This window comes from Cherax quadricarinatus, chromosome 72, assembly GCF_038502225.1.
Source record: "Cherax quadricarinatus isolate ZL_2023a chromosome 72, ASM3850222v1, whole genome shotgun sequence".
Classification (NCBI taxonomy): Eukaryota; Metazoa; Arthropoda; class Malacostraca; order Decapoda; family Parastacidae; genus Cherax; species Cherax quadricarinatus.
In genome coordinates, this window is record NC_091363.1 from 12,784,951 (window position 1) to 12,810,876 (window position 25,926).

A 25,926-nucleotide genomic window follows, 5' to 3' on the forward strand; every position below is an offset into this window, starting at 1 on the left:
ATGATTTCAAGAGTGTATCAGTCTGTAGTGGAAGGAAGGCGGGGTAGGGGTCGGCCTAGTAAAGGTTGGAGGGAGGGGGTAGAGGTGGTTTTGTGTGCGAGGGGCTTGGGCTTCCAGCAGGCATGCGTGAGCGTGTTTGATAGGAGTGAATGGAGACAAATGGTTTTTAATACTTGACGTGCTGTTGGAGTGTGAGCAAAGTAACATTTATGAAGGGATTCAGGGAAAAAAGCAGGCCGGACTTGAGTCCTGGAGATGGGAAGTACAGTGCCTGCACTCTGAAGGTGTTAATGTTGCAGTTTAAAAACTGTAGTGTAAAGCACCCTTCTGGCAAGACTGATGGAGTGAATGATTGTGAAAGTTTTTCTTTTTCGGGCCACCCTGCCTTGGTGGGAATCGGCCAGTGTGTTAATAAAAAAAATATAGAATAAGTACTATATATGAATGTACATTTATCTACAATATATTTTACATAAAAATAAAATATGCTCAGCATATACACATACCGACTATTTCTTGTTCTGGATCTACGGGGAGCTGGTAGAACGCCTTCAGAAATGAGCCCTTCATAGATCTTCCCTTTGCAAGCTCGAGGTGCCCGTGATCGGCTACCTGCTACCCCTAACCCATTTCTAGAATTTCCCCGATTGGTACGGCCACTTGAAATATCACGTCTCTGAAAGAGAAGGGAATTAACATATTTAATAACTCACATCAGATTTTGAGAGGTCAGAAGATATTTATATAATGAGAACGTTATTTGCAGTAACTCAGTAATGCAGAAAATGTCTTTTTTTTTCTTTTTTTTTTTTTTTTTAGAATCAGTGCATGAGAGACAATTCTGACTATTAGAAATTAGACACCACTACCTTAACACTCTTAGAAATTACACACTACTATCTTACTGAGTTAAAAAAAATCTGAATTATCTCTTAAATTGTTTTTTTGAAGTCCTCCATTAATTCCCTTGTTCAACTTACATCTACATGGCCCTGAACTGCAATTGCAAGCATGACAGAAGATTACTCCTGGAAGAGTGTAACAAGGATCATGAACATAGCACATGAAATAAATCTCTTAAGTGCCTCATCGATAACTATCTCTAGAAATAATGTATATCAATTATTTTAACAGCTTACTAAAAATACCACATTGAATCATGTTCAATATATCTCAGAGAATTTTTAATTAATACTGGCTAAATCCTGATATTTCCACCTGAGAATACACAGTCATACTTTCAAATTTAAGGGCAATGTGTGGTGTAAATATTATGCAGAAAATTCGGAGTGTGGAAATTAGGAGAAGGTGTGGAGTTAATAAAAGTATTAGTCAGAGGGCAGAAGAGGGGTTGTTGAGGTGGTTTGGTCATTTAGAGAGAATGGATCACAGTAGAATGACATGGAAAGCATATAAATCTATAGGGGAAGGAAGGCGGGGTAGGGGTCGTCCTCGAAAGGGTTGGAGAGAGGGGGTAAAGGAGGTTTTGTGGGTAAGGGGCTTGGACTTCCAGCAAGCGTGCGTGAGCGTGTTAGATAGGAGTGAATGGAGACGAATGGTACTTGGGACCTGACGATCTGTTGGAGTGTGAGCAGGGTAATATTTAGTGAAGGGATTCAGGGAAACCGGTTATTTTCATATAGTCGGACTTGAGTCCTGGAAATGGGAAGTACAATGCCTGCACTTTAAAGGAGGGGTTTGGGATATTGGCAGTTTGGAGGGATATGTTGTGTATCTTTATATGTTTATGCTTCTAGACTGTTGTATTCTGAGCACCTCTGCAAAAACAGTGATAATGTGCGAGTGTGGTGAAAGTGTTGAATGATGATGAAAGTATTTTCTTTTTGGGGATTTTCTTTCTTTTTTGGGTCACCCTGCCTCGGTGGGAGACGGCCCACTTGTTTAAAAAAAAAAAAAAAAAAAAAAAAAAACTTTCAAATCTGCTGATTTCCTTATTTGTTGGTTTCCATAATCCAATGTGTTTTACTGAAGAACAACCCTCAAATAATTTCAATTATCAACGAGTTTCTGGCATTTTTTTCAGGCTTGTCACATGGCCCCTAAATTGAAAACTAACCCTAAGACTTATTTTTAATTTTTCTCAAGAGAGGGATATAATGTACTGTAATACAGATATTCTTTCTGAAACAAAATAAATCCAATCATTTCTTCTTTCTTTCCACAAACTGGCCGTATCCCAATGAAGCAGGGTGGCCCAAAAGCAAAAACGAAAGTTTCTCCATTTAAATTTAGTAATATATACAGGAGAAAGGATTACTAGCCCCTTGCTCCCAGCATTTTAGTTGCCTCTCATGCCACGCATGGCTTAAGGAGGAAGAATTCTGTTTCACTTCCCCAGGGAGATAAGCAGAAATAAACAAGAACTAGTAAAAAAATAGAAGACAGCCCAGAGGGGTATGTATATATATGCTTGTACATTCATGTGTAGTGTGACCAAAGTGTGAGTAGAAGTAGCAAGACGTACCTGAAATCTTACGTGTTTACGAGACAGAAAAAAGACACCAGCAGTTCTATCATCATGTATAACAATTACAGGCTTTTGTTTCACACTCACATGGCAGGACGGTAGTACCTCCCTGGGTGGCTGCTGCCTACCAACCTACTACCTAGAAAATCCAATCTATGAAACACAAATTGAACCCAATCTGAAACAAAATTTATGTTGACATAATTTTGGAAGGTAGGAGGGTAATGGTTGGTGGGACAAGGTAAAAAAGAGGCCCTGAGTTTTAGAGGCTTGAGCATCCAGAAGGCTTGTAAGAGCATGTTAGACAGAAGTGAACAGACACAAGTAGTTTTTAATGAACATGCTGTTGGAGTGTGTGCAGGGTAACTTTTATGAAGGGAATCAGGGAAAACCAGTTAGCTGAATTTGAGTTCTGGAGATAAAAGGGTAGTGCTTGCACTATTATTATTATTATTATTATTTTTTTTAACAAGTCGGCCGTCTCCCACCGAGGCAGGGTGACCCAAAAAAGAAAGAAAACCCCCAAAAAGAAAATGCTTTCATCATCATTCAACACTTTCACCACACTCACACATAATCACTGTTTTTGCAGAGGTGCTCAGAATACAACAGTTTAGAAGCATATAAGTATAAAGATACACAACATATCCCTCCAAACTGCCAATATCCCAAACCCCTCCTTTAAAGTGCAGGCATTGTACTTCCCATTTCCAGGACTCAAGTCCGACTATATGAAAATAACCGGTTTCCCTGAATCCCTTCACTAAATATTACCCTGCTCACACTCCAACAGATCGTCAGGTCTCAAGTACCATTCGTCTCCATTCACTCCTATCTAACACGCTCACGCACGCTTGCTAGAAGTCCAAGCCCCTTGCCCACAAAACCTCCTTTACCCCCTCTCTCCAACCCTTTTGAGGACGACCCCTACCTCGCCTTCCTTCCCCTATAGATTTATAGGCTTTCCATGTCATTCTACTTTGATCCATTCTCTCTAAATGACCAAACCACCTCAACAACCCCTCTTCTGCCCTCTGACTAATACTTTTATTAACTCCACACCTTTTCCTAATTTCCACACTCCGAATTTTCTGCATAATATTTACACCACACATTGCCCTTAGACAGGACATCTCCACTGCCTCCAACCGTCTCCTCGCTGCTGCATTTACCACCCAAGCTTCACACCCATATAAGAGTGTTGGTACTACTATACTTTCATACATTCCCTTCTTTGCCTCCATAGATAACGTTTTTTGACTCCACATATTATCATCATTCTTTCAACAAACTGGCCATATCCCACCAAGGCAAGGTAGCCCAAAAAGAAAAACAAAAGTTTCTCTTTTTAACTTTAGTAATGTATACAGAAAAAGGGATTACTAGTCCCTTGCTCCCATCATTTTAGTCGCCTCTTACAACACGCATAGCTTACGGAGGAAGAATTGTTCCACTTCCTCATGGAGATTATATTATTATTATTATTACAGGTGGGGATGCCCTCGGTACCCTCTTTCTGGTGTTCCACTTTTTGGTGATTTTCAACTGAGCTATTGTTCATTAGGCTCAGTGTTTTTTTTTCCGTTTTTCTGCGTAACAATCTTTGTCTATATGTGTGTGTGTCTAATTTATCAACATGTATCAGAAATCTTCCCTATGAGGATAGACTGAGGGCCCTGAATCTGCACTCTCTAGAAAGGCATAGAATTAGGGGGGATATAATTGAGGTGTATAAATGGAAAGCAGGAATTAATAAAGGGGATGTAAATAGCGTGCTAAAAATATCTAACATAGACAGGACTCGCAGCAATGGCAATAATAAAGGAATTAATAAAGGGGATGTAAATAGCGTGCTAAAAATATCTAACATAGACAGGACTCGCAGCAATGGTAATAGAGTTGTGGATGAGTGGAACAAACTCCCGAGTACCGTCATAGACGCTAAGACGTTGTGAAGTTTTAAAAATGGGTTGGATAAATGCATGAGTGGGTGTGACCTAGTAGCTTGTGCTACTAGGTCAGATGCCGTGCTCCTCCCTTAAGTGACGTGTCTGACCTCACTAGGTCAAGGCATTGGCTTAAGCTGGTAGAAGAATTGGACCTGCCTCGCATAGGCCAGTAGGCCTGTTGCATGTTCCTTCTTTCTTATGTTCTTATAACTGATGCCATATTTTAAGATAAGTATTGTATGTACCGTGTATTTATTTTTGTATCTGATTTTTATGCCTAGCTGTATTGAGCACTTAATATATGATACTGCAAATGTGTTATCAGGCACTTTAGACATTCAAATTTAAAAAAAAAAAAAAAATTCTTCCCCACTTGCCAATGATTTTCACTTATTGCTGGGGGTCAGGAACCTAACAGCCATAAAGACAGGGCCCTCCTGTATTATTATTAAAGACTGGCCATTTCCTAGCAAGGTAGGGGGACCTGAAAAAGAAGAAACATTTTCACCATCACCATCTTGCCAGAGGCACTATGACACTGCAGATCAGATGTCCCTCCAAACTGTATTATCCCCACCCCTCCTTCAGAGTGCAGGCATTGTACTTCCCACCTCCAGGACTTATGTCCAGTTAAATGGTTTCTCTGAATCCCTTCATAAATGTTACTTTGCTCACACTCCAACAGTATGTCAAGTCATAAAAATTCCTTACCTCCATTCCTATCTAGCACACAAACACCCCTACCCTGCCTTCCCTCCATTACAGATTTATACAGCCTCCAAGTTACAACAATGGATAATGAACAAGTTAACAAGTCTGTAAGAACATGTGAAGGGAACAAAAACATGTATAGTGAACAAGTTATAAACTTCTAACGTACAAGTTATGAACATGTGTAGTGAACAAGTTATTACAATGGGTAATGAACAAGTTATCAACAGGTGAAGGGAACAAGTTATGAACATGTGTAGTGAATATGTCCACTGATGCACCTTCATGTCATGAAAGAGCAGTGTAAGACTACAACTGCAGGAACCAAGCACTAACTGTACTACTTTCAGTTACTGTATATTTGTGCTTAAGATGTAAGTACATTCTTCATGGGGAAGTGGAACAGAATTCTTCCTCCGTAAGCTATGCGCGTTGTAAGAGGCGACTAAAATGCCGGGAGCAACGGGCTAGTAACCCCTTCTCCTGTATATATTACTAAATTTAAAACGAGAAACTTCTGTTTTTCTTTTTGGGCCACCCCGCCTCAGTGGGATACAGCTGGTGAGTTGAAAGAAAGATGTATGTACATGCACTAGTGTACTAGTTTAAGCTATATGAATACTGTGCTACTTAATATATATGTAGATGCACAAGTAATACTAGTTCAAGGCACATTAACAGTAAACTCAAGATATAACAGACCTCGATATAGCAGACTTCTGAAATAACAGACAAAATCCGCTGAGTAAATTATGCTTTAACCCTCCCTTATTAATGCTTATTGCAGTATATCTTTAAATTGCTTGTACAGTAGCTACTACGTTATGGATACTGTAGAGTACTTTAGTGATTTTTCTGCTAATTTTTTAAATTATTTTATTTAACAGACACTCAAACACTACCACTTACTTTTTTTTCAACTGGCTACATCCCACCGAGGCAGGATGAACTAATAAAAAAAAAGGAAGTTTCTCTTTTTAAATTTAGTAATGTATACAGGAGAAGGGGTTACCAGCCCCTTGCTCCCGGCATTTTAGTTGCCTCTTATGACACGCATGGCTTACTGAGGAAGAATTCTTTTCCACTTCACCATACAGATACCCCTTATTATAGTTCATTATATTAATGCACCCACAGAACAGTGATTTTTTTAGCAACTAACAACACTGCGACCAATCGGGAACTGAACCTGGGACATTTAGCCTGGCTCCCAGGAACAAAGCTAACTTCCTGATACCTTAACCTACTTGATTACCCTGCTACTGTAATATGGTAGTCAAGTGGGTTAAGGTGTTGGGAGGTTAGCTTGCTTCCTCCCACTTTGTGTGTGATTCTTAGTACATACTCTAACTTGAGCCTGTATACAGGAGCCTTATCTAAGTTCACTTATATGGGTTACCTATGCATGCTCCCTGCCAGCCCCTTGCTCCCTATATCCCCACCTGGCACCCCCTTTTAGTTGCCTCTTATGACACGCATTCCCTATCTTCATCAACATTTAACAATTCCTCAAAATATTCCTTCCATCTTCCCAATACCTCTAACTCTCCATTTAATAACTCTCCTCTCCTATTTTTAACTGGCTTACTGAGGAAGAATTCTTTTCCACTTCACCATACAGATACCCCTTTACATCATCATTCCACCAATCGCTCCTCTTCCCTCCTGCACCCACTTATTCTAACACTATTGCCTATGCTCTCATTAGCCCATCTATCCTCCAATAGCTGTTTATATCTTACCCTAACTGCCTCCTCTTTTAGTTTATAAACCTTCACCTCTCTCTTCCCTGATGCATTCTCCTTGTATCCCATCTACCTTTTACTCTCAGTGTAGCTACAACTAGAAAGTGATCTGATATCTACCAATACATAATCCAACAAACTACTGTCATTTCGCCCTACATCATATCGTGTATACTTATTTATCCTCTTTTTCTTAAAATATGTATTACCTATAACTAAACCCCTTTCTATACAAAGCACACCCTCTCTAAAAGTTTCTCCTACTTTAGCATTCAAGTCCCCTACCACAATTACTCTCTCACTTGGTTCCACATTATGACCCACTTCTCGCATCCAACCTTTACTTTAATCCACATAATTCTTGAATTTACAGTGACCCCCTTCAGCTTTGTTTCGCTTAGGGCCAGGACATTTTTTAGAAGGGGTTACTAGCCCATTGCTCCCGGCATTTTAGTCGCCTCATACTGGCTTACGGAGGAAAGATTCACCACACTGCAAGAGCTATTTAGAAAAAGGAGAAAAACAATCGGGAACTGAACCTGGGACATTTAGCCTGGCTCCCAGGAACAAAGCTAACTTCCTGATACCTTAACCTACTTGATTACCCTGCTACTGTAATATGGTAGTCAAGTGGGTTAAGGTGTTGGGAGGTTAGCTTGCTTCCCAGGAGCTAGGCTAAATGTCCCGGGTTCGATTCCCGACTGGTCGCAGTAATGTTAATAGTCCATTATATTGAGGACTTACTTTTCTATATTTATTAAAATCAAAAACAAAAATACCTTTTTTAGAGAGGCATCAGTTTCGTCTCCATCTTCCTTGGTTCTCTTTCTGGGTCGGGGATTTGGATTGGAAATGCCATTAGTGTTACTATTACAACTGGAGCTCATGGCTTCCTTGGGTTCACCTTTTGCCTCCTCTGACTGCATCTCTTCATTTCTGTTTGGTTCTGCTACTGATGTGCCATTGCTGGAAATATTACTTTTAGTTTCTGTTATTGGTCCTTTGCCCTCTTCTCTTAGTAATTTCTCCTTTTTTTCCTTTTCATCATAAGCTCTATCAATCACAAAATCAATAGTTTTTGAAACAAGTAAACTCACATCACACATTCCATTTATTCGTGCATCAATAGTCTTGTGAAAGGCAGGTTTTTCTATTTCATTATTATTATTATTCAAGTTTTCAGGTCGGAAGAAACGAGGAACATCAGAGCGATTATCACTACTCATGCTATTTATGTTTGGCGCACCACACATTCTATCTACAATGTTATTAATCAACTGTTGCTGTGAAGCACACAATGTTGTCTCTGTCGTTAAGTTAAGAGGCTGTTCATCTGGCGGAGGAGTGTGAGGTTGGCCAGGAGGTGAAATATGCCCATATAAAGGACCATTTGACCCTTGTAAAGGACTGTGAGAAACGTCAAAATGATGGCTCTGCTCAGCAGGAGCTACACTGGGGATCCCTGGAGGAGAACTAGTATTGATACAACCATTGGTTGCTCTTCTCTGATGCTCATCCACAGCTTCAGTATCGGTAAAAAACCCATACTCACTCCTCTGCCTGGGACCTTGAGGCCAGTGAGAGTTCAATCTGATTTTGTCATCAATGGAATTTTTCTGAAAAAAATATAAAAACAATAAACAGCCTTGACTACATTACAATATGAATAGATAAAAATAATTTTAAATACAGGTGGATGACAACATGCAGCTGATATACTGAAGTTCCGAGTATTCTTTGATTTCCACACCTTTTCATATTTTCTACATTACATTGATGACTCAACAAATTTGTACTTGAGCCATTATAAGATATATTATTAATAGTACACCATACCAACAAGTTGGTAAATAAGACTCGTGTACAACATTTAGGTATCTTTATTGCCAAAGCATTTCACTTGCACAAAAGGCTTCTTCAACCGAATAAAAAGGCAATTTTAATACTTAAAACAGTTTAAGAAATGGAGAGGTAATTTAGAGTGCCTCAGCCCTGACAGATGTTCACTCCCTTAGCCTCTATTAAACGTGGTCAGTTCCTTAGTCCCTTACATCAGTCCCTTAGGCCCCTAAGTGAGTCCCAGACATTATTAGGCACAAAAGAAAGCCACTAGTATACAAATGTTTAATCAAAACTAATGGAATGAACGCTTACTATCAAGGCTGAGAGACTGAATGCATCAAAATTACCTCTCAATTTCTTCCATCCCCAGCATCAAAATCACCTGTTGTGAAGGCAAAACCTTTTGGTAATAAAGATATTTAAGTGTTGCCATCAGTATAAAGTGCTGTCTTTCCTATATTAGGCAGTAACTTGCATGCTTGTAAATACTTTTATATCCTCCAATTCCAAAAAGAGTGAAGGGAACAAACCTGTGAGTGTGAATACCTTTACTGTATGCTTAATTACTGAACCCTTCAACTGTCCACACCCAACAAACTGAAAACCCCTTCTGTGTCCACAAGTTTAAAAAAAAAATCCTCTAAATTAATAGAGAATCTTTTTCTAACGGTAATAACACATAGCCCAAATTTAATATAATACTTATGGAATTACACAAGTGAGAAGTTAGAGGCCAGATAGAGAACTTTACATAACAGTGATTTTGCACATTTTGAGGCCTATTTTCAGTTTATTTCAGTACTCAAACCAGTTGCTGGCTATTTTGCTAGTTTGCCTTCCATATTATCCAATAATGGCAAAAAATCCCCATTCAACTACCAGAACTATACTATTAAGCAGCCAGGATTCAGAAATTTGGCAAATTTTACACAATTTTCAACAAATTCTTGATAAGTGATTCCCCCCCTCCCCAAAAAAACATTCATCATCATTAATTACCTACTTCATATTTTTTTTTTTTTTTCAACAGATGGGCCATATCCCACCAAGGGAGGGTGACCAAAAAGAAGAACAAAAGTTTCTCTTTTTAAATTTAGTAATGCATACAGAAGGGATTACTAGCCTTTTGCTCGAGGCATTGCTTAAGAAGGAAGAATTCTGTTCCACTCCCCATGGAGATAAATGGAATAAACAAGACCTAGTAAAAAGAAAACCCAGAGGAGTGTGTATATAAATGCTTGTACACGCATGTGTAGTGTGACCTAAGTGTAAGTAAAAGTAGGAAGACGTACTTGAAATCTGGCATGTTTACGAGACAGAAAAAAAGACACCAGCAATCCTACCATCATGTAAAACAATTACAGGCTTCTGCTTTACACTCACTTGGCAGGATGGTAGTACCTCCCTGGGAAGTTGCTGTCTACCAACCTGCTACCTAGGTGACTTAACAGTTGTCTTGCCAAAATTGCACAGATATCACAATTCAACTGACCCTCTGAATTGTCACTCATGCAACTTTTATGACAACTTTACCTTACATTCATATCAACAGCACATAAATTATGACAACTCTACCTTCCTTAGTTCAGAATTTCTACCAATGCCTAACTTTGCCATCTGATAAATAAAATTACAGAATATCACCTGACTTACAATGGCCATTACTAAAGTAACTTCTCAAGTGCTAATTTTGTTAAAATTTTAAACAATGATGCAAGCATTGTATCTATACAAACACTGCCTCAACTTCAGATTATAGAATTACAGTACACAATCTTAGTGACATTATTAACTATAACATTAAATGGTGATTTTGCTACAGATTCATATAAAAAAACAGTACATTAAAATACTTGTGGCTATTGAGACAATATGTAAAAGAAGCTTTTATTGGGACAAATCATGACTAAAAGCTCTACCCTGAACAATAAAAGCAGTTCTGCATATTGTTCTTCTGTACCAGTATGTTGGTATTATGCCTCTATATCTATTAAAATACTTAATGATGTGAAAAAAATAGTTACTACAACAATTAAGGTAATTTTGTGGTACAGTGGTACCCCGAGTTTCATACAGCTCCCAACTCGAACAATTATGTAAGTGTATTATCGTAAGTGCTTTCGCATGTGTATTTTTGGGGGTCTGAAACAGACTAATATAATTCACATTATTCCTTATGGGATTAAATTCATTCGGTAACGGCACTCGAACAGCCTTCTGGAACGAATTATGTATGAAACTCAGGGTACCACTGTATAAGTATTTTGCTGCCATTTATATAGTTATAGACACAAACTACAAAACTCAAGAATATTAAACAAAAGGTAAGGTATTAAAAGGCTTCATGATATGAGGTACTTTGGTGACAATTTATTTAGATGCAGCTTCTATAACTACCTGTAAGATTTCAAACAAAGATAACATGCCTTTTGTTTGTCGGTGTCAGGTGGTGTGTGTGCTGGCATTGGTACTGTGGGTGCCTGCTGAGCTTGCAACAGATTCTCATGCAGGTACCTCTTCTTAGGGGGTTTTGGAGGAGTCATACTAGTGGTACTTTCAACCTGTGGAGACGACAGACTGGCAGCCACCCCAGCACTGACTGATGTGGTATTTGCACTGTTAGGTTTGCAGCCGTTGTAAGTGGTATTCGTACAACTATCATGTGCAGTGGTGGATCCTGGGCCAAGACGCTGCAATGTTCCACTCCAAGATGACAAATTTGTGGCAGCAACTGTATTTGTACTCATTGAGGAGATGCTTGTAGAATTAGCATTTGTAAATGTACCGAGTGCAGTCACACTTGGCAAGGAACCAATAGGAGATGAGCGAGCTGCTGAGGTGTTTGTTGCTGACACGTAGGCAGTGGTGAAAGTAGTGAGACTGGATGACCCGCTACCAATACTGTTACTGCTACTGGTGCTACTGCTGCTCCCACTACTGCTGGAAGCTGTCGATAGGAGGGTACTTAGCCCACCCATCTGAGCCTCATCTGTAAAGTATTGAAATTATCTATATTACAAGAATACATCATAATTATTGATCACTCTTTGCCCTCACAATGCACAGTATGCTTACTTATGTGTGATTATCTTTTCACAGTTATAGGAGAAGAGCTATACTCAGGGTGATCCGTCTTCCATATATAATATACCAAATACAGTGGACCCCCGCTTAACGATCACCTCCAAATGCGACCAATTATGTAAGTGTATTTATGTAAGTGCGTTTGTACGTGTATGTTTAGGGGTCTGAAATGGACTAATCTACTTCACAATATTCCTTATGGGGAAAAATTCGGTCAGTACTGGCACCTGAACATACTACTGGAATGAAAAAAGTTCGTTAAGCGGGGGTCCACTGTAATTGTTTATTAATTTTCTAGTGAATATAGCACTTACTACCACCATCTATTGTATCCCATTTCATTACTGTGCACTTCAAATTTTTTCGAATATCCTTCTAGCACCACTGCCTTTCATGGTCTCTAGTTCTCCGTTGTTAGTGCTACAAAATCTTTATTTATTTGGTTTTATATCCTTTTATTATCTTGTATGTGGTTATTCTCTTTCATCTTTTATCATATCAACTAACAAGAGCTATTTTTTTTTATTATTTTTAGCCTTTCTCAACAACTTTGTTTTATGATAATTTCACTTTGAAAGGCATTTCATAACTTGTATTTGGACATTTTATTTATCTTATCTAAACAAATCTCCAATATTAATAAGAACAATGGTTTCTACACTTTTGTTGAACATCTTGCCAGGTAACTTTTACAAAATTTGGGAATCAGTGCAACCAGGCTCTTCCCCCCACTTGTTCTGCATTTCACCACTACTTACAACAGCCATACACATGTGTTAACCCTCCTTTACTTGGTTTATTGCTTTGTGATATCATAAAGCCTACTATGCAGACAAACCATCATCAATAAAGGCCCCTGTACAACTGTATTCGTCTCTTCCTATCATAATCTGCCCAACTATTTTTTTCAATAATTCCTGTAAATGACAAAGTAGCTTAACCCTTAAACTGTCCTAACGTAGATCTACGTGTTTTCAACATTTGAAAGTATGTAAAAAAATGTGATTTTTTTTTTTTTTTACATTTGAAAACGTGTAAAAAAATTTTTATCTACTTTTTTTTTTTTGTTATACAGTGGAACCTCTACTTGCGAGCGTGTCCACGTGCGAGTTTTTCCAAATACGAGCAGTCGATGGGTCAATTTTTTGCTTCCATACCCGAGCAAAATTTCCACAAGCGAGCAGACCTCAAGGCAGGTTCCTCGACACTGGTGAGGGGCTCTTGCTCTTGATCTTGGGAAGTGTATCTCATTTGTTTGTTGGACTATCTCATTGAAACTTGGGCAATGTATGGTGGAAAGATGCTTCTTAACGTACACCAAAAATGAAAGAAATCTAAGCATAAATAATGGAGTTCACTTTCAGCAATTAGCCACTCCTTAGCGGTAATTTTGAATGGTTTTTATGGTTGTATTCTCGTTTGTTTGGTCTCATTTGATAGAATGGAAGATATATTACAGAAATAGATATGATTCTAATTGCTTTCACGACAAAAAGTACCTTGAAATAGAGCTCAACCTAGGAGAAATGGTCCACTGCTTGGCTGTTTCATAGTAAACAAATGATGTCACTGTCCATTCCAATATGCAGTCGTGAATGGGTTGACATTATTTATACAATTATTGCAATAAGGAATAACAGTAAATCTTATATTTTTTGTGTGAATAAAAATTACCATTTATTCATATAATAATAATAATAATAATAATAATAATAATAATAATAATAATAATAATAATAATAATAATAACAATATGTATAATAATAATAACAATATGTATAATAATAATATAATAATATAATACAATAATAATAATATCTTTTCTTTCTTTCAACACACCGGCCGTATCCCACCAAGGCGGGGTGGCCCAAAAGGAAAAACGTAAGTTTCTCCTTTTACATTTAGTAATATATACAAGAGAAGGGGTTACTAGCCCCTTGCTCCCAGCATTTTAGTCACCTCTTACAACACGCATGGCGTACAGAGGAAGAATTCTGTTCCACTTCCCCATGGAGGTAAGAGGAAATAAACAAGAACTAGTAAGAAAAGAGAAGAAAACCCAGAGGGGTGTGTATATATATGCTTGTACATGTATGTGTAGTGTGACCTAAGTGTAAGTAAAAGTAGCAAGACGTACCTGAACCTTGCATGTTTATGAGACAGAAAAATGGACACCAGCAATCCCACCATCATGTAAAACAATTACAGGCTTTCGTTTTACACTCACTTGGCAGAACGGTAGTACCTCCCTGGGCGGTTGCTGTCTGCCAACCTACTACCGAGAAAAATAATATATGTATAATAATAATACATATATAATAATAATGTACAACATATAACATGATGGTAGGATTGCTGGTTTCTTTTTCTGTCTCAAACACGCTAGATAACAGGGATATCTTGCTACTCCTACTTACACTTTGGTCACACTTCACAGACACGCACATGCATATATATATACATACATCTAGGTTTTTCTCCTTTTTCTAAATAGCTCTTGTTCCTCTTTATTTCTTCTATTGTCCATGGGGAAGTGGAAAAGAATCTTTCCTCTGTAAGCCATGCGTGTCGTATGAGGCGACTAAAATGCCGGGAGCAATGAGCTAGTAACCCCTTCTCCTGTAGACATTTACTACAAAAGAAAAGAAAAACTTTATAAAACTGGGATGCTTAAATGTGCGTGGATGTAGTGCGGATGACAAGAAACAGATGATTGCTGATGGTATGAATGAAAAGAAGTTGGATGTCCTGGCCCTAAGCGAAACAAAGCTGAAGGGGGTAGGGGAGTTTCGGTGGGGGGAAATAAATGGGATTAAATCTGGAGTATCTGAGAGAGTTAGAGCAAAGGAAGGGGTAGCAGTAATGTTGAATGATCAGTTATGGAAGGAGAAACGAGAATATGAATGTGTAAATTCAAGAATTATGTGGATTAAAGTAAAGGTTGGATGCGAGAAGTGGGTCATAATAAGCGTGTATACACCTGGAGAAGAGAGGAATGCAGAGGAGAGAGAGAGATTTTGGGAGATGTTAAGTGAATGTATAGGAGCCTTTGAACCAAGTGAGAGAGTAATTGTGGTAGGGGACCTGAATGCTAAAGTAGGAGAAACTTTTAGAGAGGGTGTGGTAGGTAAGTTTGGGGTGCCAGGTGTAAATGATAATGGGAGCCCTTTGATTGAACTTTGTATAGAAAGGGGTTTAGTTATAGGTAATACATATTTTAAGAGAAAGAGGATAAATAAGTATACAAGATATGATGTATGGTGAAATGACAGTAGTTTGTTGGATTATGTATTGGTAGATAAAAGACTGTTGAGTAGACTTCAGGATGTACATGTTTATAGAGGGGCCACAGATATATCAGATCACTTTCTAGTTGTAGCTATACTGAGAGTAAAAGGTAGATGGGATACAAGGAGAATAGAAGCATCAGGGAAGAGAGAGGTGAAGGTTTATAAACTAAAAGAGGAGGCAGTTAGGGTAAGATATAAACAGCTATTGGAGGATAAATGGGCTAATGAGAGCATAGGCAATGGGGTCGAAGAGGTATCGGGTAGGTTTAAAAATGTAGTGTTAGAGTGTTCAGCAGAAGTTTGTGGTTACAGGAAAGTGGGTGCGGGAGGGAAGAGGAGCGATTGGTGGAATGATGATGTAAAGAGAGTAGTAAGGGAGAAAAAGTTAGCATATGAGAAGTTTTTACAAAGTAGAAGTGATGCAAGGAGGGAAGAGTATATGGAGAAAAAGAGAGAGGTTAAGAGAGTGGTGAAGCAATGTAAAAAGAGAGCAAATGAGAGAGTGGGTGAGATGTTATCAACAAATTTTCTTGAAAATAAGAAAAAGTTTTGGAGTGAGATTAACAAGTTAAGAAAGCCTAGAGAACAAATGGATTTGTCAGTTAAAAATAGGAGAGGAGAGTTATTAAATGGAGAGTTAGAGGTATTGGGAAGTTGGAGGGAATATTTTGAGGAATTGTTAAATGTTGATGAAGATAGGGAAGCTGTGATTTTGTGTATAGGGCAAGGAGGAACGACATCTTGTAGGAGTGAGGAAGAGCCAGTTGTGAGTGTGGGGAAAGTTCCTGAGGCAGTAGGTAAAATGAAAGGGGGTAAGGCAGCCGGGATTGATGGGATAAAGATAGAAATGTTAAAAGAAGGTGGGGATATAGTTTTGGAGTGGTTGGTGCAATTATTTAATAAATGTATGGAAGAGGGTAAGGTACCTAGGGATTGGCAGAGAGCATGCATAGTTCCTTTGTATAAAGGCAAAGGGGATAAAAGAGAGTGCAAAAATTATAGGGGGATAAGTCTGTTGAGTATACCTGGCAAAGTGTATGGTAGAGTTATTATTGAAAGGATTAAGAGTAAGACGGAGAATAGGATAGCAGATGAACCATGAAGCTTTAGGAAAGGTAAGGGGTGTGTGGACCAGGTGTTTACAGTGAAACATATAAGTGAACAGTATTTAGATAAGGCTAAAGAGGTCTTTGTGGCATTTATGGATTTGGAAAAGGCCTATGACAGGGTGGATAGGGGGGCAATGTGGCAGATGTTGCAGGTGTATGGTGTAGGAGGTAGGTTACTGAAAGCAGTGAAGAGTTTTTACGAGGATAGTGAGGCTCAAGTTAGAGTATGTAGGAAAGAGGGAAATTATTTCCCAGTAAAAGTAGGCCTTAGACAAGGATGTGTGATGTCACCGTGGTTGTTTATATTTATAGATGGGGTTGTAAGAGAAGTAAATGCGAGAGTCTTGGCAAGAGGCGTGGAGTTAAAAGATAAAGAATCACACATAAAGTGGGAGTTGTCACAGTTGCTCTTTGCTGATGACAATGTGCTCTTGGGAGATTCTGAAGAGAAGTTGCAGAAAAGAAGAAAATTGAAAGTGAATACAGGAAAGAGTAAGGTTATGAGGATAACAAAAAGATTAGGTGATGAAAGATTGGATATCAGATTGGAGGGAGAGAGTATGGAGGAGGTGAATGTATTTAGATATTTGGGAGTGGACGTGTCAGTGGATGGGTCTATGAAAGATGAGGTGAATCATAGAATTGATGAGGGGAAAAGGGTGAGTTGTGCACTTAGGAGTCTGTGGAGACAAATAACTTTACTTTGTCCTTGGAATGAAAAGAGAGATGTAGCAGGTATAGTTTGCAACGGCTCTTATGGGTGTGAGGCGATGGATTGATGAATGTTGTGAGAGAAGGCTGAGCAGTGGAATGTCATGTCTGAGGGCAGTATGTGGTGTGTAGATATAATGCAGAAGGTCGTGGTTGGAGATTAGGGAGGTGGGATTGCACCAAAACTGTTGTCCAGAGGGCTGAGGAAGGGGTTATTGGAGTGGATTCGGACATATAGAAGAATGGAAATGAAACAGAATAGACTTCAAGAGTATGTATCAGTCTGTGAAGTGGAAGGAGGAGAAGAAAGCGGTAAAGAGAATTCGGCCTAAGGGAAGAAGTTTGAGGAGAGGTAAGGAGGTTTTTATTAATAGAGGGCGGACTAGCAGGCATGCGTGAGCGTGTTTGATAGGAGGTAGATGAAATAAATGGTTTTAATACTTGGCGATACTGGCGCGTTAGCAGGCAAAGTAACATTTATGAAGGGATTCAGGAGCAATAGGCGGACAGGTCCTGGAGATGGGAAGAATTACAGTGCCTTGCCTCTGAAGGAGAGTGTGTGTAATGTTGCCCAGTTTAAACTGACAGTATAAAGCACCTTCTGGCAGAAGACAGTAGATGAATGATGGTGAGATTTTTCTTTTTGGAACCGCCTACGCTTCAGTTAGGAGATCAGCCGGTGTGATAATAAAAAAAAAAAAAAAAAATAAATGAGTAGATGAAATTAGAGAGAGATAGATAAGTGGGAAGCGTGACTTGTTAAAAAAAAAAAAAAAAAAAAAAATTGAGAATACATTAGAATTCCACTCTGGAATGGATTAATTACATTCAATAATTTTAAAATGAGGAAAATTGGCTCTGCAAGCGAAACCTGCGTCTGGTTAAAGCAAGGTCAATCAAGATAGGATTGTTTCGCAGGTAAGAAGAGGTTCCACTGTATTTGAAATATTTAAAAGCGAAGATCACTTTTGGGGCACTATGCATGTGAGGGCGTAGAAATCCGTTTGGACGGTTTTAGGGTTAATGACCTGATTCAAGAAATTACCGATTGAAAGGCTCAATTTGTTGCAAATAGCAGGTTTTCACTGTGTGAGTTATTTTATCACTCTAATGGCTTTTTCAGTATTTTCTGCAGACCTATGGCTGTGACATGTACTGCTAAAGCCAACACCATTATCCATGTGTACAATGATTCATCAGGAAAGATCTATATCTACTGTCATAGTCACCTCCCTCATATCTTCCAACAATAATGTAAAGCCATCTGACCATCCTTTTTGTCTCTGCCTCTCCATTAAGTCTCCACTGCAAATACAGTACATCTAATACACACATCTCACCTTTTCTAATTTAAAAATCAAACAACTTTAACAATCCCATAATTTTTAATTGTAGTATACCGAGTTAATAGTGTAGTAAATGGCAAGTGGTAGTGGTATGTTATTCATCATCATGCGACACAGTAAAAAACTAAACATCACATTATATGATACTGATTTATAATAGAGAAGAGTCAACAAACTAGAAATGTGAAATTGATGTAGCAGAGCAAGCTTTGTTAAAAAGAAATTTTTAAAATTTATTCTAAGTATTAAAATAACATACACACATATATGTCTGAAATCTAACCTTAAATGTTCAGTAAGCCCCTGTGTTTCTCAAAACACCTCTCTGCCTATCATGATCTCTTTTCCTCTTCAACCTAGCTCTCTGGAACCACTATATATGTATGCAAGGTTCAGTGGGTAGCTTCTATACAGACTTCATAAAGTCCTTCTTAGGGTAAAACATTATGTAATAAATTACAGAATGTGTAGGACTTAAACCCATGGCAAATGAGTCCTAAAACTCACAGGCCAGTGCATGAACCACTCCATTAGCTATCTAATAAGATTCGATGTGTATATTTCTGCAAAACAGCTGTCTCTGCTATGAGTGAATAATGCTTGTATACACTGCTATCACAAAAAAATACAGTACAGTGGAACCTCTGTTTACGAGTTTAATCCATTCTGTGACCTAGCTCGTAACCCGATCTGCTCGCATGCCGAGTCAATTTTCCTCATTTAAATTAATTAAAATGCCATTAATCCATTCCAGCGGAATTCCTGCTCTGGAGGCAGGACAAAATACTTGAATATGACGCTAATATCAACTCTACAGCTTATCTATCACAATTCATCTAATATGACATAATAAACAATATAATTAACACAACCCTGATATATAGTACTATAGAATGAATAAAATACAGTGGACCCCAGAGTTTCGTGATTAATCATTCAGTCACTGGGCCTTCAAGAATTCTGGAAATGGCAAAGCCCTTGCTACATAAACGTAGAAGTAATTAATCCATTTCAGACACCTAAAAGTATTAACAAAAAATATTTTTTTAAAGATCAAATATAGATTTACATACAATTAATAGCAAATAAAATAAAGCACTAATAAAATGGATATGTTCATTTTATATATCTGTGAACTTTTTGTTGGTATATAATAGACAGGTAAGGAGGAGAGAGGGGCGGAAGTTGTATGGCTTCAATATGATACTAATATCTCTACAACACTTTTATCTATCACAGATATATCATATTATAATAGTAATATATGTAAAAACGATATATATTCTAGAATTAATAAAAATACAGTAGACCTATTGTACGATATTAATCTCGTTCTGAAACATATTAATGAAATTATAGATGAAATAAGTTAATTTTCCATAAGAAATAATGGAAATCAAATTAATCATTAAGACACCAAGTATTAAAAAAAATTACTATAAATATTGAATTTTAATACACAAGCTGAAGAAGACATGTACAATTATATGACACTTACTTTGTGAGGAATCTGGTGATGATGGTGGGATGGGAGGAGAGACTGTGGATTGTGTAGTATTTTAGAAAATCCTTCCCATTAGGATTTGGTGTCAAGTCCTTTTCTACCTGAGTTACTTCCCTTCTTTTTAATGCCACTAGGACCAGCTTGAAGTCATGGACCCCTCCTGTCCCTAACAGATCTACCATCCGCAGAGGCCTGTGCCTCCCGTTTCACTTTATAGCCCATTCCCTAAAGTGTTTCACAACATTGTCAGTGCCCAAATTAAAACCCTTGTTGGGTTTCTTCTTCCTTCTATTATAATTCCCCTGCTTTTCAGCTGTTTTTTGGCCCCAAACGGCACCCTCCCCTTTTATACCTAATGCCACTCGATTCTTAAATCTCAAAAATTTCTGGTCTTAAATTCCCCCCTCACTAGTTGCAGGCATTTTCTAATTAAATCCTCTCAATTTCCCAACCCTTTTTAAATATGATGTTGGAGATGCTATCTCCTGCCTGTTTTTTTATCCCCCAAAAAACAGTCTCTAAACATCTTCTATCATTACTCAGTTTAAAAAACATGTTGCCCCTTTTGGGAGAACAGCCCTGTTTGGGTTTTTTCCCCGTGCAATGGTTAGGGGTTTTGCAACCTGGCCCCGGGACCTACTTTCATCTTGCAATGATCTCTTTCTTCATACCCATAGTAATTCTCACCCTCTTTCGGGGTTTGGGCCAAAAGCTTTTTTGGGGGCCCATGGTGACTTTTTTGCAGGTGCAATCCAAAAAAGCGCTGTGATAATATGAAATTTCGTTTTTATTTTTGGTGGGCCCCGGTGGCTGGCGGGCTTTAAACACTGGCCACAAGTGGGATGCATCTCTCGGAATGAATCATGTTTTGATTATTTAGCCAGTTAGAAAAATTTTTTAAAAAAGTTAAAGTTTAATTTGGCATGCCATTTTTGTGGGTCCCCTTATTATTTTATTCCGAAAGGTGTGGGGATTTCTGGGTTTACCCAAAAATGAAAAGCCCTAAAAATTAAAAAGTGGTGGAGGCTGCCGAAACAACCACTATTCACACAAACAATGTTAATTTATAAATAATAATATTTTAATTTATAAAAAAATATACTTACTTGGAGAGTTTAATTTATTATTAATGGGAGATGCTGTAGTTTATGGTGGTGGGAAAAATGGGGAAAATTTTTCAGTACCATCTCCCCAACAGTGGGGAAATTTTTTTTGTTTGGTTTTTTTTTAAACCAAAAAACTTTTTTAGGTCACATCATGGTCTTGATAAAACTTGTTTCAACCTTTTGGGCAAACAACCGACAGTGGGTTTTCCACTTTTACCCCTCCCCCTTTTCCCCCGCCTGACTAATATATAAGCCACGTCTTTTTTATTTTTTTGTTGTGGATCATCAACCCAGGCTGAGGACGTTACTAAAATTCCTTTTCCCTTTACACCTTTTTTTTATTGACACCTTGAGAAACGTTTCAATGATTCTCTTTTCAAAAGTTTGATTTTAACGGGGTTTTAAAACCATTCATCAAAACTTTTGCTACACTTTATTGTGGTTTCAATCCCTTTATAATTCCCCCCTTTTATATCATATATTGAATCAAAATCACTGAAGGGCCATTCCCCCCTCTCTCTTCCTCCCCCACTTTTATTTTACAAGTTTTTCTAATTCTATATTTTCTTTCCTTTTCCCAAAGGGGCTGCCTAGACTTTTTGGGCCCCAAGGTCTTTTTCATTGAACAAAAACAATGGATTTTAAAGGGATCATATAAACCCCGGGGGGAGGTATTCCCACTCTTTTACCATCTCGAATTTGTGTGGGAAAAGGTATCCCCAGCCCCCATTTTAAATACCCACGGGAGGGGCAATCAAAAATCCCGAACTGGAGGCTATAAAAAAAAGTTGAAAGTATTTCCAAAGCCCGGGCCACTGAAATGAGGGGCCCATTTGTCATTTTTAACAGGGGGTGGTGGCCATTTCTGTCCTGCTCAAAAACACTTTTTTTTCCCTTCAAGTGTTGTTTCAGGGGTTTTTGTGGGCTAACTGCACTTGTTTCATAAGGAAAAACTGAAATAAAAATATTTAAAAACATAATAAAACAAAACAGAAATGAAAAAGAAAAAAACTTGGGTATATGTTTACCTGGAGAAAAGCGTGACCAGGTTGACAGTGGAAAAATATAGAGCAGCATATCTGTCAGTCCCCCTAACCCCAACAAAACATTGGAGGTTTATTTTTTCATCCTTTTTCCTACCCTTAATTTTTCCCTCCCTTTAATGTCCCTTTTACCCTGAACCTGCTAAAATTTTTTTTTTTTTTTTCCTTCATTTTTCACTGTTTTTGGTTTTTCTCCCCCCATTTTGTGATTTTTGAGCCTATTACTTTTTACATGATGGTTTTTTTGGGATTCTGAAACTCCTTTTTTTAAAGTATAAAATTTTATAGTATTATAATTATTATAGTATTTTTAAAAATTTATATTATTAATTATTATTTTTTATTATTATTATAATAGAAGTGAAAACCTAGATTATACAGCACCTGGGGGGGAAGGGGAGGGAAGGAAAACCAATTTGAAAAGGGAGCACAGATACTTTCCCCTAGATCAAGACCCCTCACCAGCGCCAGCCTCCTTGGGGGAACCAATTTGTTTTGGGCCCCTACCCAGGGTAAAATAAACCCGAGCAACGGCTTATCAAAAACTCAAATGGTGGGCCCCTGTGGCAGAGGCCCCATTGTACTAAAATTTAAAAAAATAAAATCTAAAAAATAACTTTTTCTATTTTTTATTACACTGGGATTCCCCCAAGGCAGGTTAAAAAAAAATTTTCCATCTTCCTCCATCACGTCTTCAGAAGGGGTTGCCCCTAGTTTTTCTGCAAAAACCCCCTCTTAAGTGCAGGCCTGACCCCATCTCGGGCCCAAAGCCCGGCCGGGTTTCCGACCCTTCATAAATTTCTTTGCTCCCCCCAACAAAAATATAAAATTTGCTCCTTTCCCTCCTTAAAACAACCCCAGCCTGCTGGAAGCCCAACCCCCTCAAAACCTCCTTTCCCCCCTCCCTCCAACCTTTCCTGGCCGTTTCCCCCTTCCCTTCCACCGGGGTACAAAAGATTTTTTTTGCCCATTTTCTCTACATGTCTGAACCCCCCAACAACCCCCCAGCCCTCTGGACAACAGTTTTTAACCCCGCACCTCCTCCTAACTTCCAAACTCGATTCCCTGCATTATATTCCCCAATCCCCTCAAAATGCTCTCCCCTCAGCCTTCTCCCCCTAACATTCATTACCCATTTACCCATAAAGTGTTGGAAAAACTATACTCTCATACATTCCCTCTTTGCCCCCAAGGACAAAGTTCTTTTCCCACAGACCCCTAATCCCCCCCCCTTTTCCCTCATCAATTTTTGATTATATTTATGAAAACCCCCTAAAAACCCACTAAATATCTGAATACATTCACCCCCTCCATATTTTCCCCTCCAATCTGATATCAATCTTTCATCCCCTAATTTTTGCTATTCAAAACCCCTATCTTTTGTTTTTTTTTTTTTTTTTCCCCCCTCCAAATTTCCCCCAATTTTTGAAACTTCTTTAGAATCTCCCAAGAGCACATTGTCATGCAAAAACGTCAAACCCTTTTATTGTGATTCTTTTTTTTTAATCCCCTTTTTCCCAAGCCTAATTTTGCTTACCCCCATCAAAATATAAAAACAACCACGGTGACATCCCACCCTTTTTCTAAGGCCTACTTTTACGGGGAAAAAATTCCCTTTTTCCTTGTCTCTAACAAGGCCCCCCTACCCTCGTCTTTACCGCGTATACCCCCACCAACAAACACTCCAAATTTCCCCCTATCCCCCCTGTCATCCCCTTTTTCAAACCCATAAATAAAAAACCCTTTTTTAGCCTTATCAAAAACTTTATTATTGTTTCACTGAAACCCTTCCACACCCACCTTTTTAAGCCCCCTTGTTCATCTCTATCCATTTTCCCTCTTACTTTTTAAATTTTTTAATAATAACTCTACCTACTTTCCCTTTCTCAACAGACTTATCCCTATAATTTTGCACTCTCTTTGTCCCCCTTTTCCAAAAAAGGACTATGCATCTCTCTGCCAATTCCCAGGTACCACCCCTTATACATTTATTAAAAAATTGCACCAACCCCTCAAACTATATCCCCCTTCTTTTAAAATTTTATCTTTTCCCCTCAATCCCCGGGTTTACCCCCCTTTTATTTTCCTACTGCCTCACAACTTCCCCCTCCCTGGCCCCCCACTCCTACAAAATTTTTCCCCCCCCCTATAAAAAATCCCAACCCTTTTTTTATTTTCAATTTTAAATTTCCCTCCCCTTTTTAAAATCTAACCTTTTAAACCCTTTATTTTTCTTGTAAAACCTTTTTTCTAACTTTTAACTTTTAAACTCATAAAACTTTTCTTTTTTTAAAAAAATTTGTTATAAAATCTCCCCCTCTCTCATTTGCCCCTTTTTACATTTTCTTCAACCCCCTCCCTCTCTTTTTCTCCTTCTCTTCCCCCCTTCATCATTCACTTTTAAAAAATCCTCAATTCTCTTTTTTTCCCCTTTCTCCTTTTATCCCTTCCCCTCCCCTCTTCCCCCCACCCCCTTTTTAACCACAAACTTCTTTAACACTCTAACACATTTTTTAAAACCCCCCCAAACCCCTTGACCCCATTCCCTTTTTATTGGGCCCCTCTTCCCCAAAAGTGTTTATATCTTTCCTAATCCTCCCCTTTTTTTTTTATAAATCTTCACCTCTCTTTCCCCATCTTCTATCCTCCTTTATCCCCTTCCTTTTTTAGTGCTTTAAAATAGAAAATGATCTGATATTCTGTGGCCCCTCTGTAAACATGTCATCCCGAAGTCTCTTCAGTCTTTTTTCTACCAAACATAAACCAACAAATACTGTTTCCTCTCTTTTCCTTTTATTTATCCTCTTTTTTTTAAAAAAATTATTCCTATAACTATTTCTTAAAAGTTCAATCAAAGGGGCCCCCCTTTTCTTTTAAAACACCCACCCAAACCTCTTAAAAATTTCTCCTACTTTGATTGGTCCCCCACCACAATTCCCCTCACTTGGTTAAGGCCCCCAACATTCCAATCTCCCAAAATCTCTCTCTCTCCCTGCATTCCTCTTCTCCAGGTCATCAGCATTTTGACCACTTCTCCAACCTTTCTTCCAATTCTTGTTACATTCTACTCTTTTCTCCCCCTATCACAACATTACACCTTTTGCTCTTCTCTGTACCAGTTTTCCATTTTTTAAAAAATCCCCCCCCCTTGCTTTGTTTTTGCTTAAAAGGGGGAAACCTTCTTTTCATTCTCTCGCTCCTCTTTCTTGTCCTTCATACACATTCAAGCATCCCAGTTTTATAAAATTTTCTTCTTCTCTTTTAGTAAATGCTGGAGAAGGGGTTATGCCCTTTCTCCCGGGATTTTATCCTATCACGCAGGCCCACGGAGGAAAGATTCTTTTCCACTTCCCCATGGACATATATAATATAATACAATACATATAATATAATAATATAATACAAATATAAATTACATGGGACACTGCAGGTAAATAAACAATTAAAATTCCCTGTCATGTCCCTAAAATAAGGAATACATTTAACATTTTAATACCCTTATACGGTACTGTATTTTCAACAAATTACTCTCAAATACAAAGAAAAGAGAAAACTGCATAAATGTTCCACAACTTTCCAAAAATGATGGGCCCCCTTTTGAGGAAAGGGTTACACCTGGGGACCTTCTGGTTGGAGGGTCTTGCAGGTGGTGGTCGTGGAGGCTGAGCAGGGATCTTGTACCACTTAAAATCTGGATTGGCACGCAAGAAGGCCTCTTTGTACTGCCTTGCCAACTCAGTATATGATGTTTTTTGATGAGCTGGAAGGTCTGCCCACCACTCTCCCAAAATCTTTGTCACCTGGCGGTTTTCCAAGTGAGGGTATTTTTCACGTACCTGCAGACATTGTAGACAAACATACATTTTACTCAAGCATAATTAACTTTATTTTAAAACAATACAATTATACTCAATTTTTTTTTTCAATGTTGAATTAGTCTGACACCATTGCTTCCTCTCAGTATTTGTAGTTCAGCTAAAAGTATAAAGGTAACAGGA

General features: G+C 38.3%; 1 protein-coding gene across 1 annotated transcript in view; it reads right to left on the reverse strand.

Annotated features, from left to right (window-relative positions):
- Positions 1–25,926, reverse strand: part of bbx (bobby sox) — a 264,193-nt gene that overhangs the window by 38,241 nt on the left and 200,026 nt on the right. Inside the window, exons 3-7 of the mRNA XM_070100451.1 lie at positions 25,499–25,764; positions 24,957–24,961; positions 11,162–11,724; positions 7,673–8,509; positions 507–676 (exon numbers count right to left, since the gene is read on the reverse strand). Coding sequence (XP_069956552.1) covers positions 507–676; positions 7,673–8,509; positions 11,162–11,724; positions 24,957–24,961; positions 25,499–25,764 — 1,841 coding nt within the window. The remainder of the gene's footprint in view (positions 1–506; positions 677–7,672; positions 8,510–11,161; positions 11,725–24,956; positions 24,962–25,498; positions 25,765–25,926) is intronic.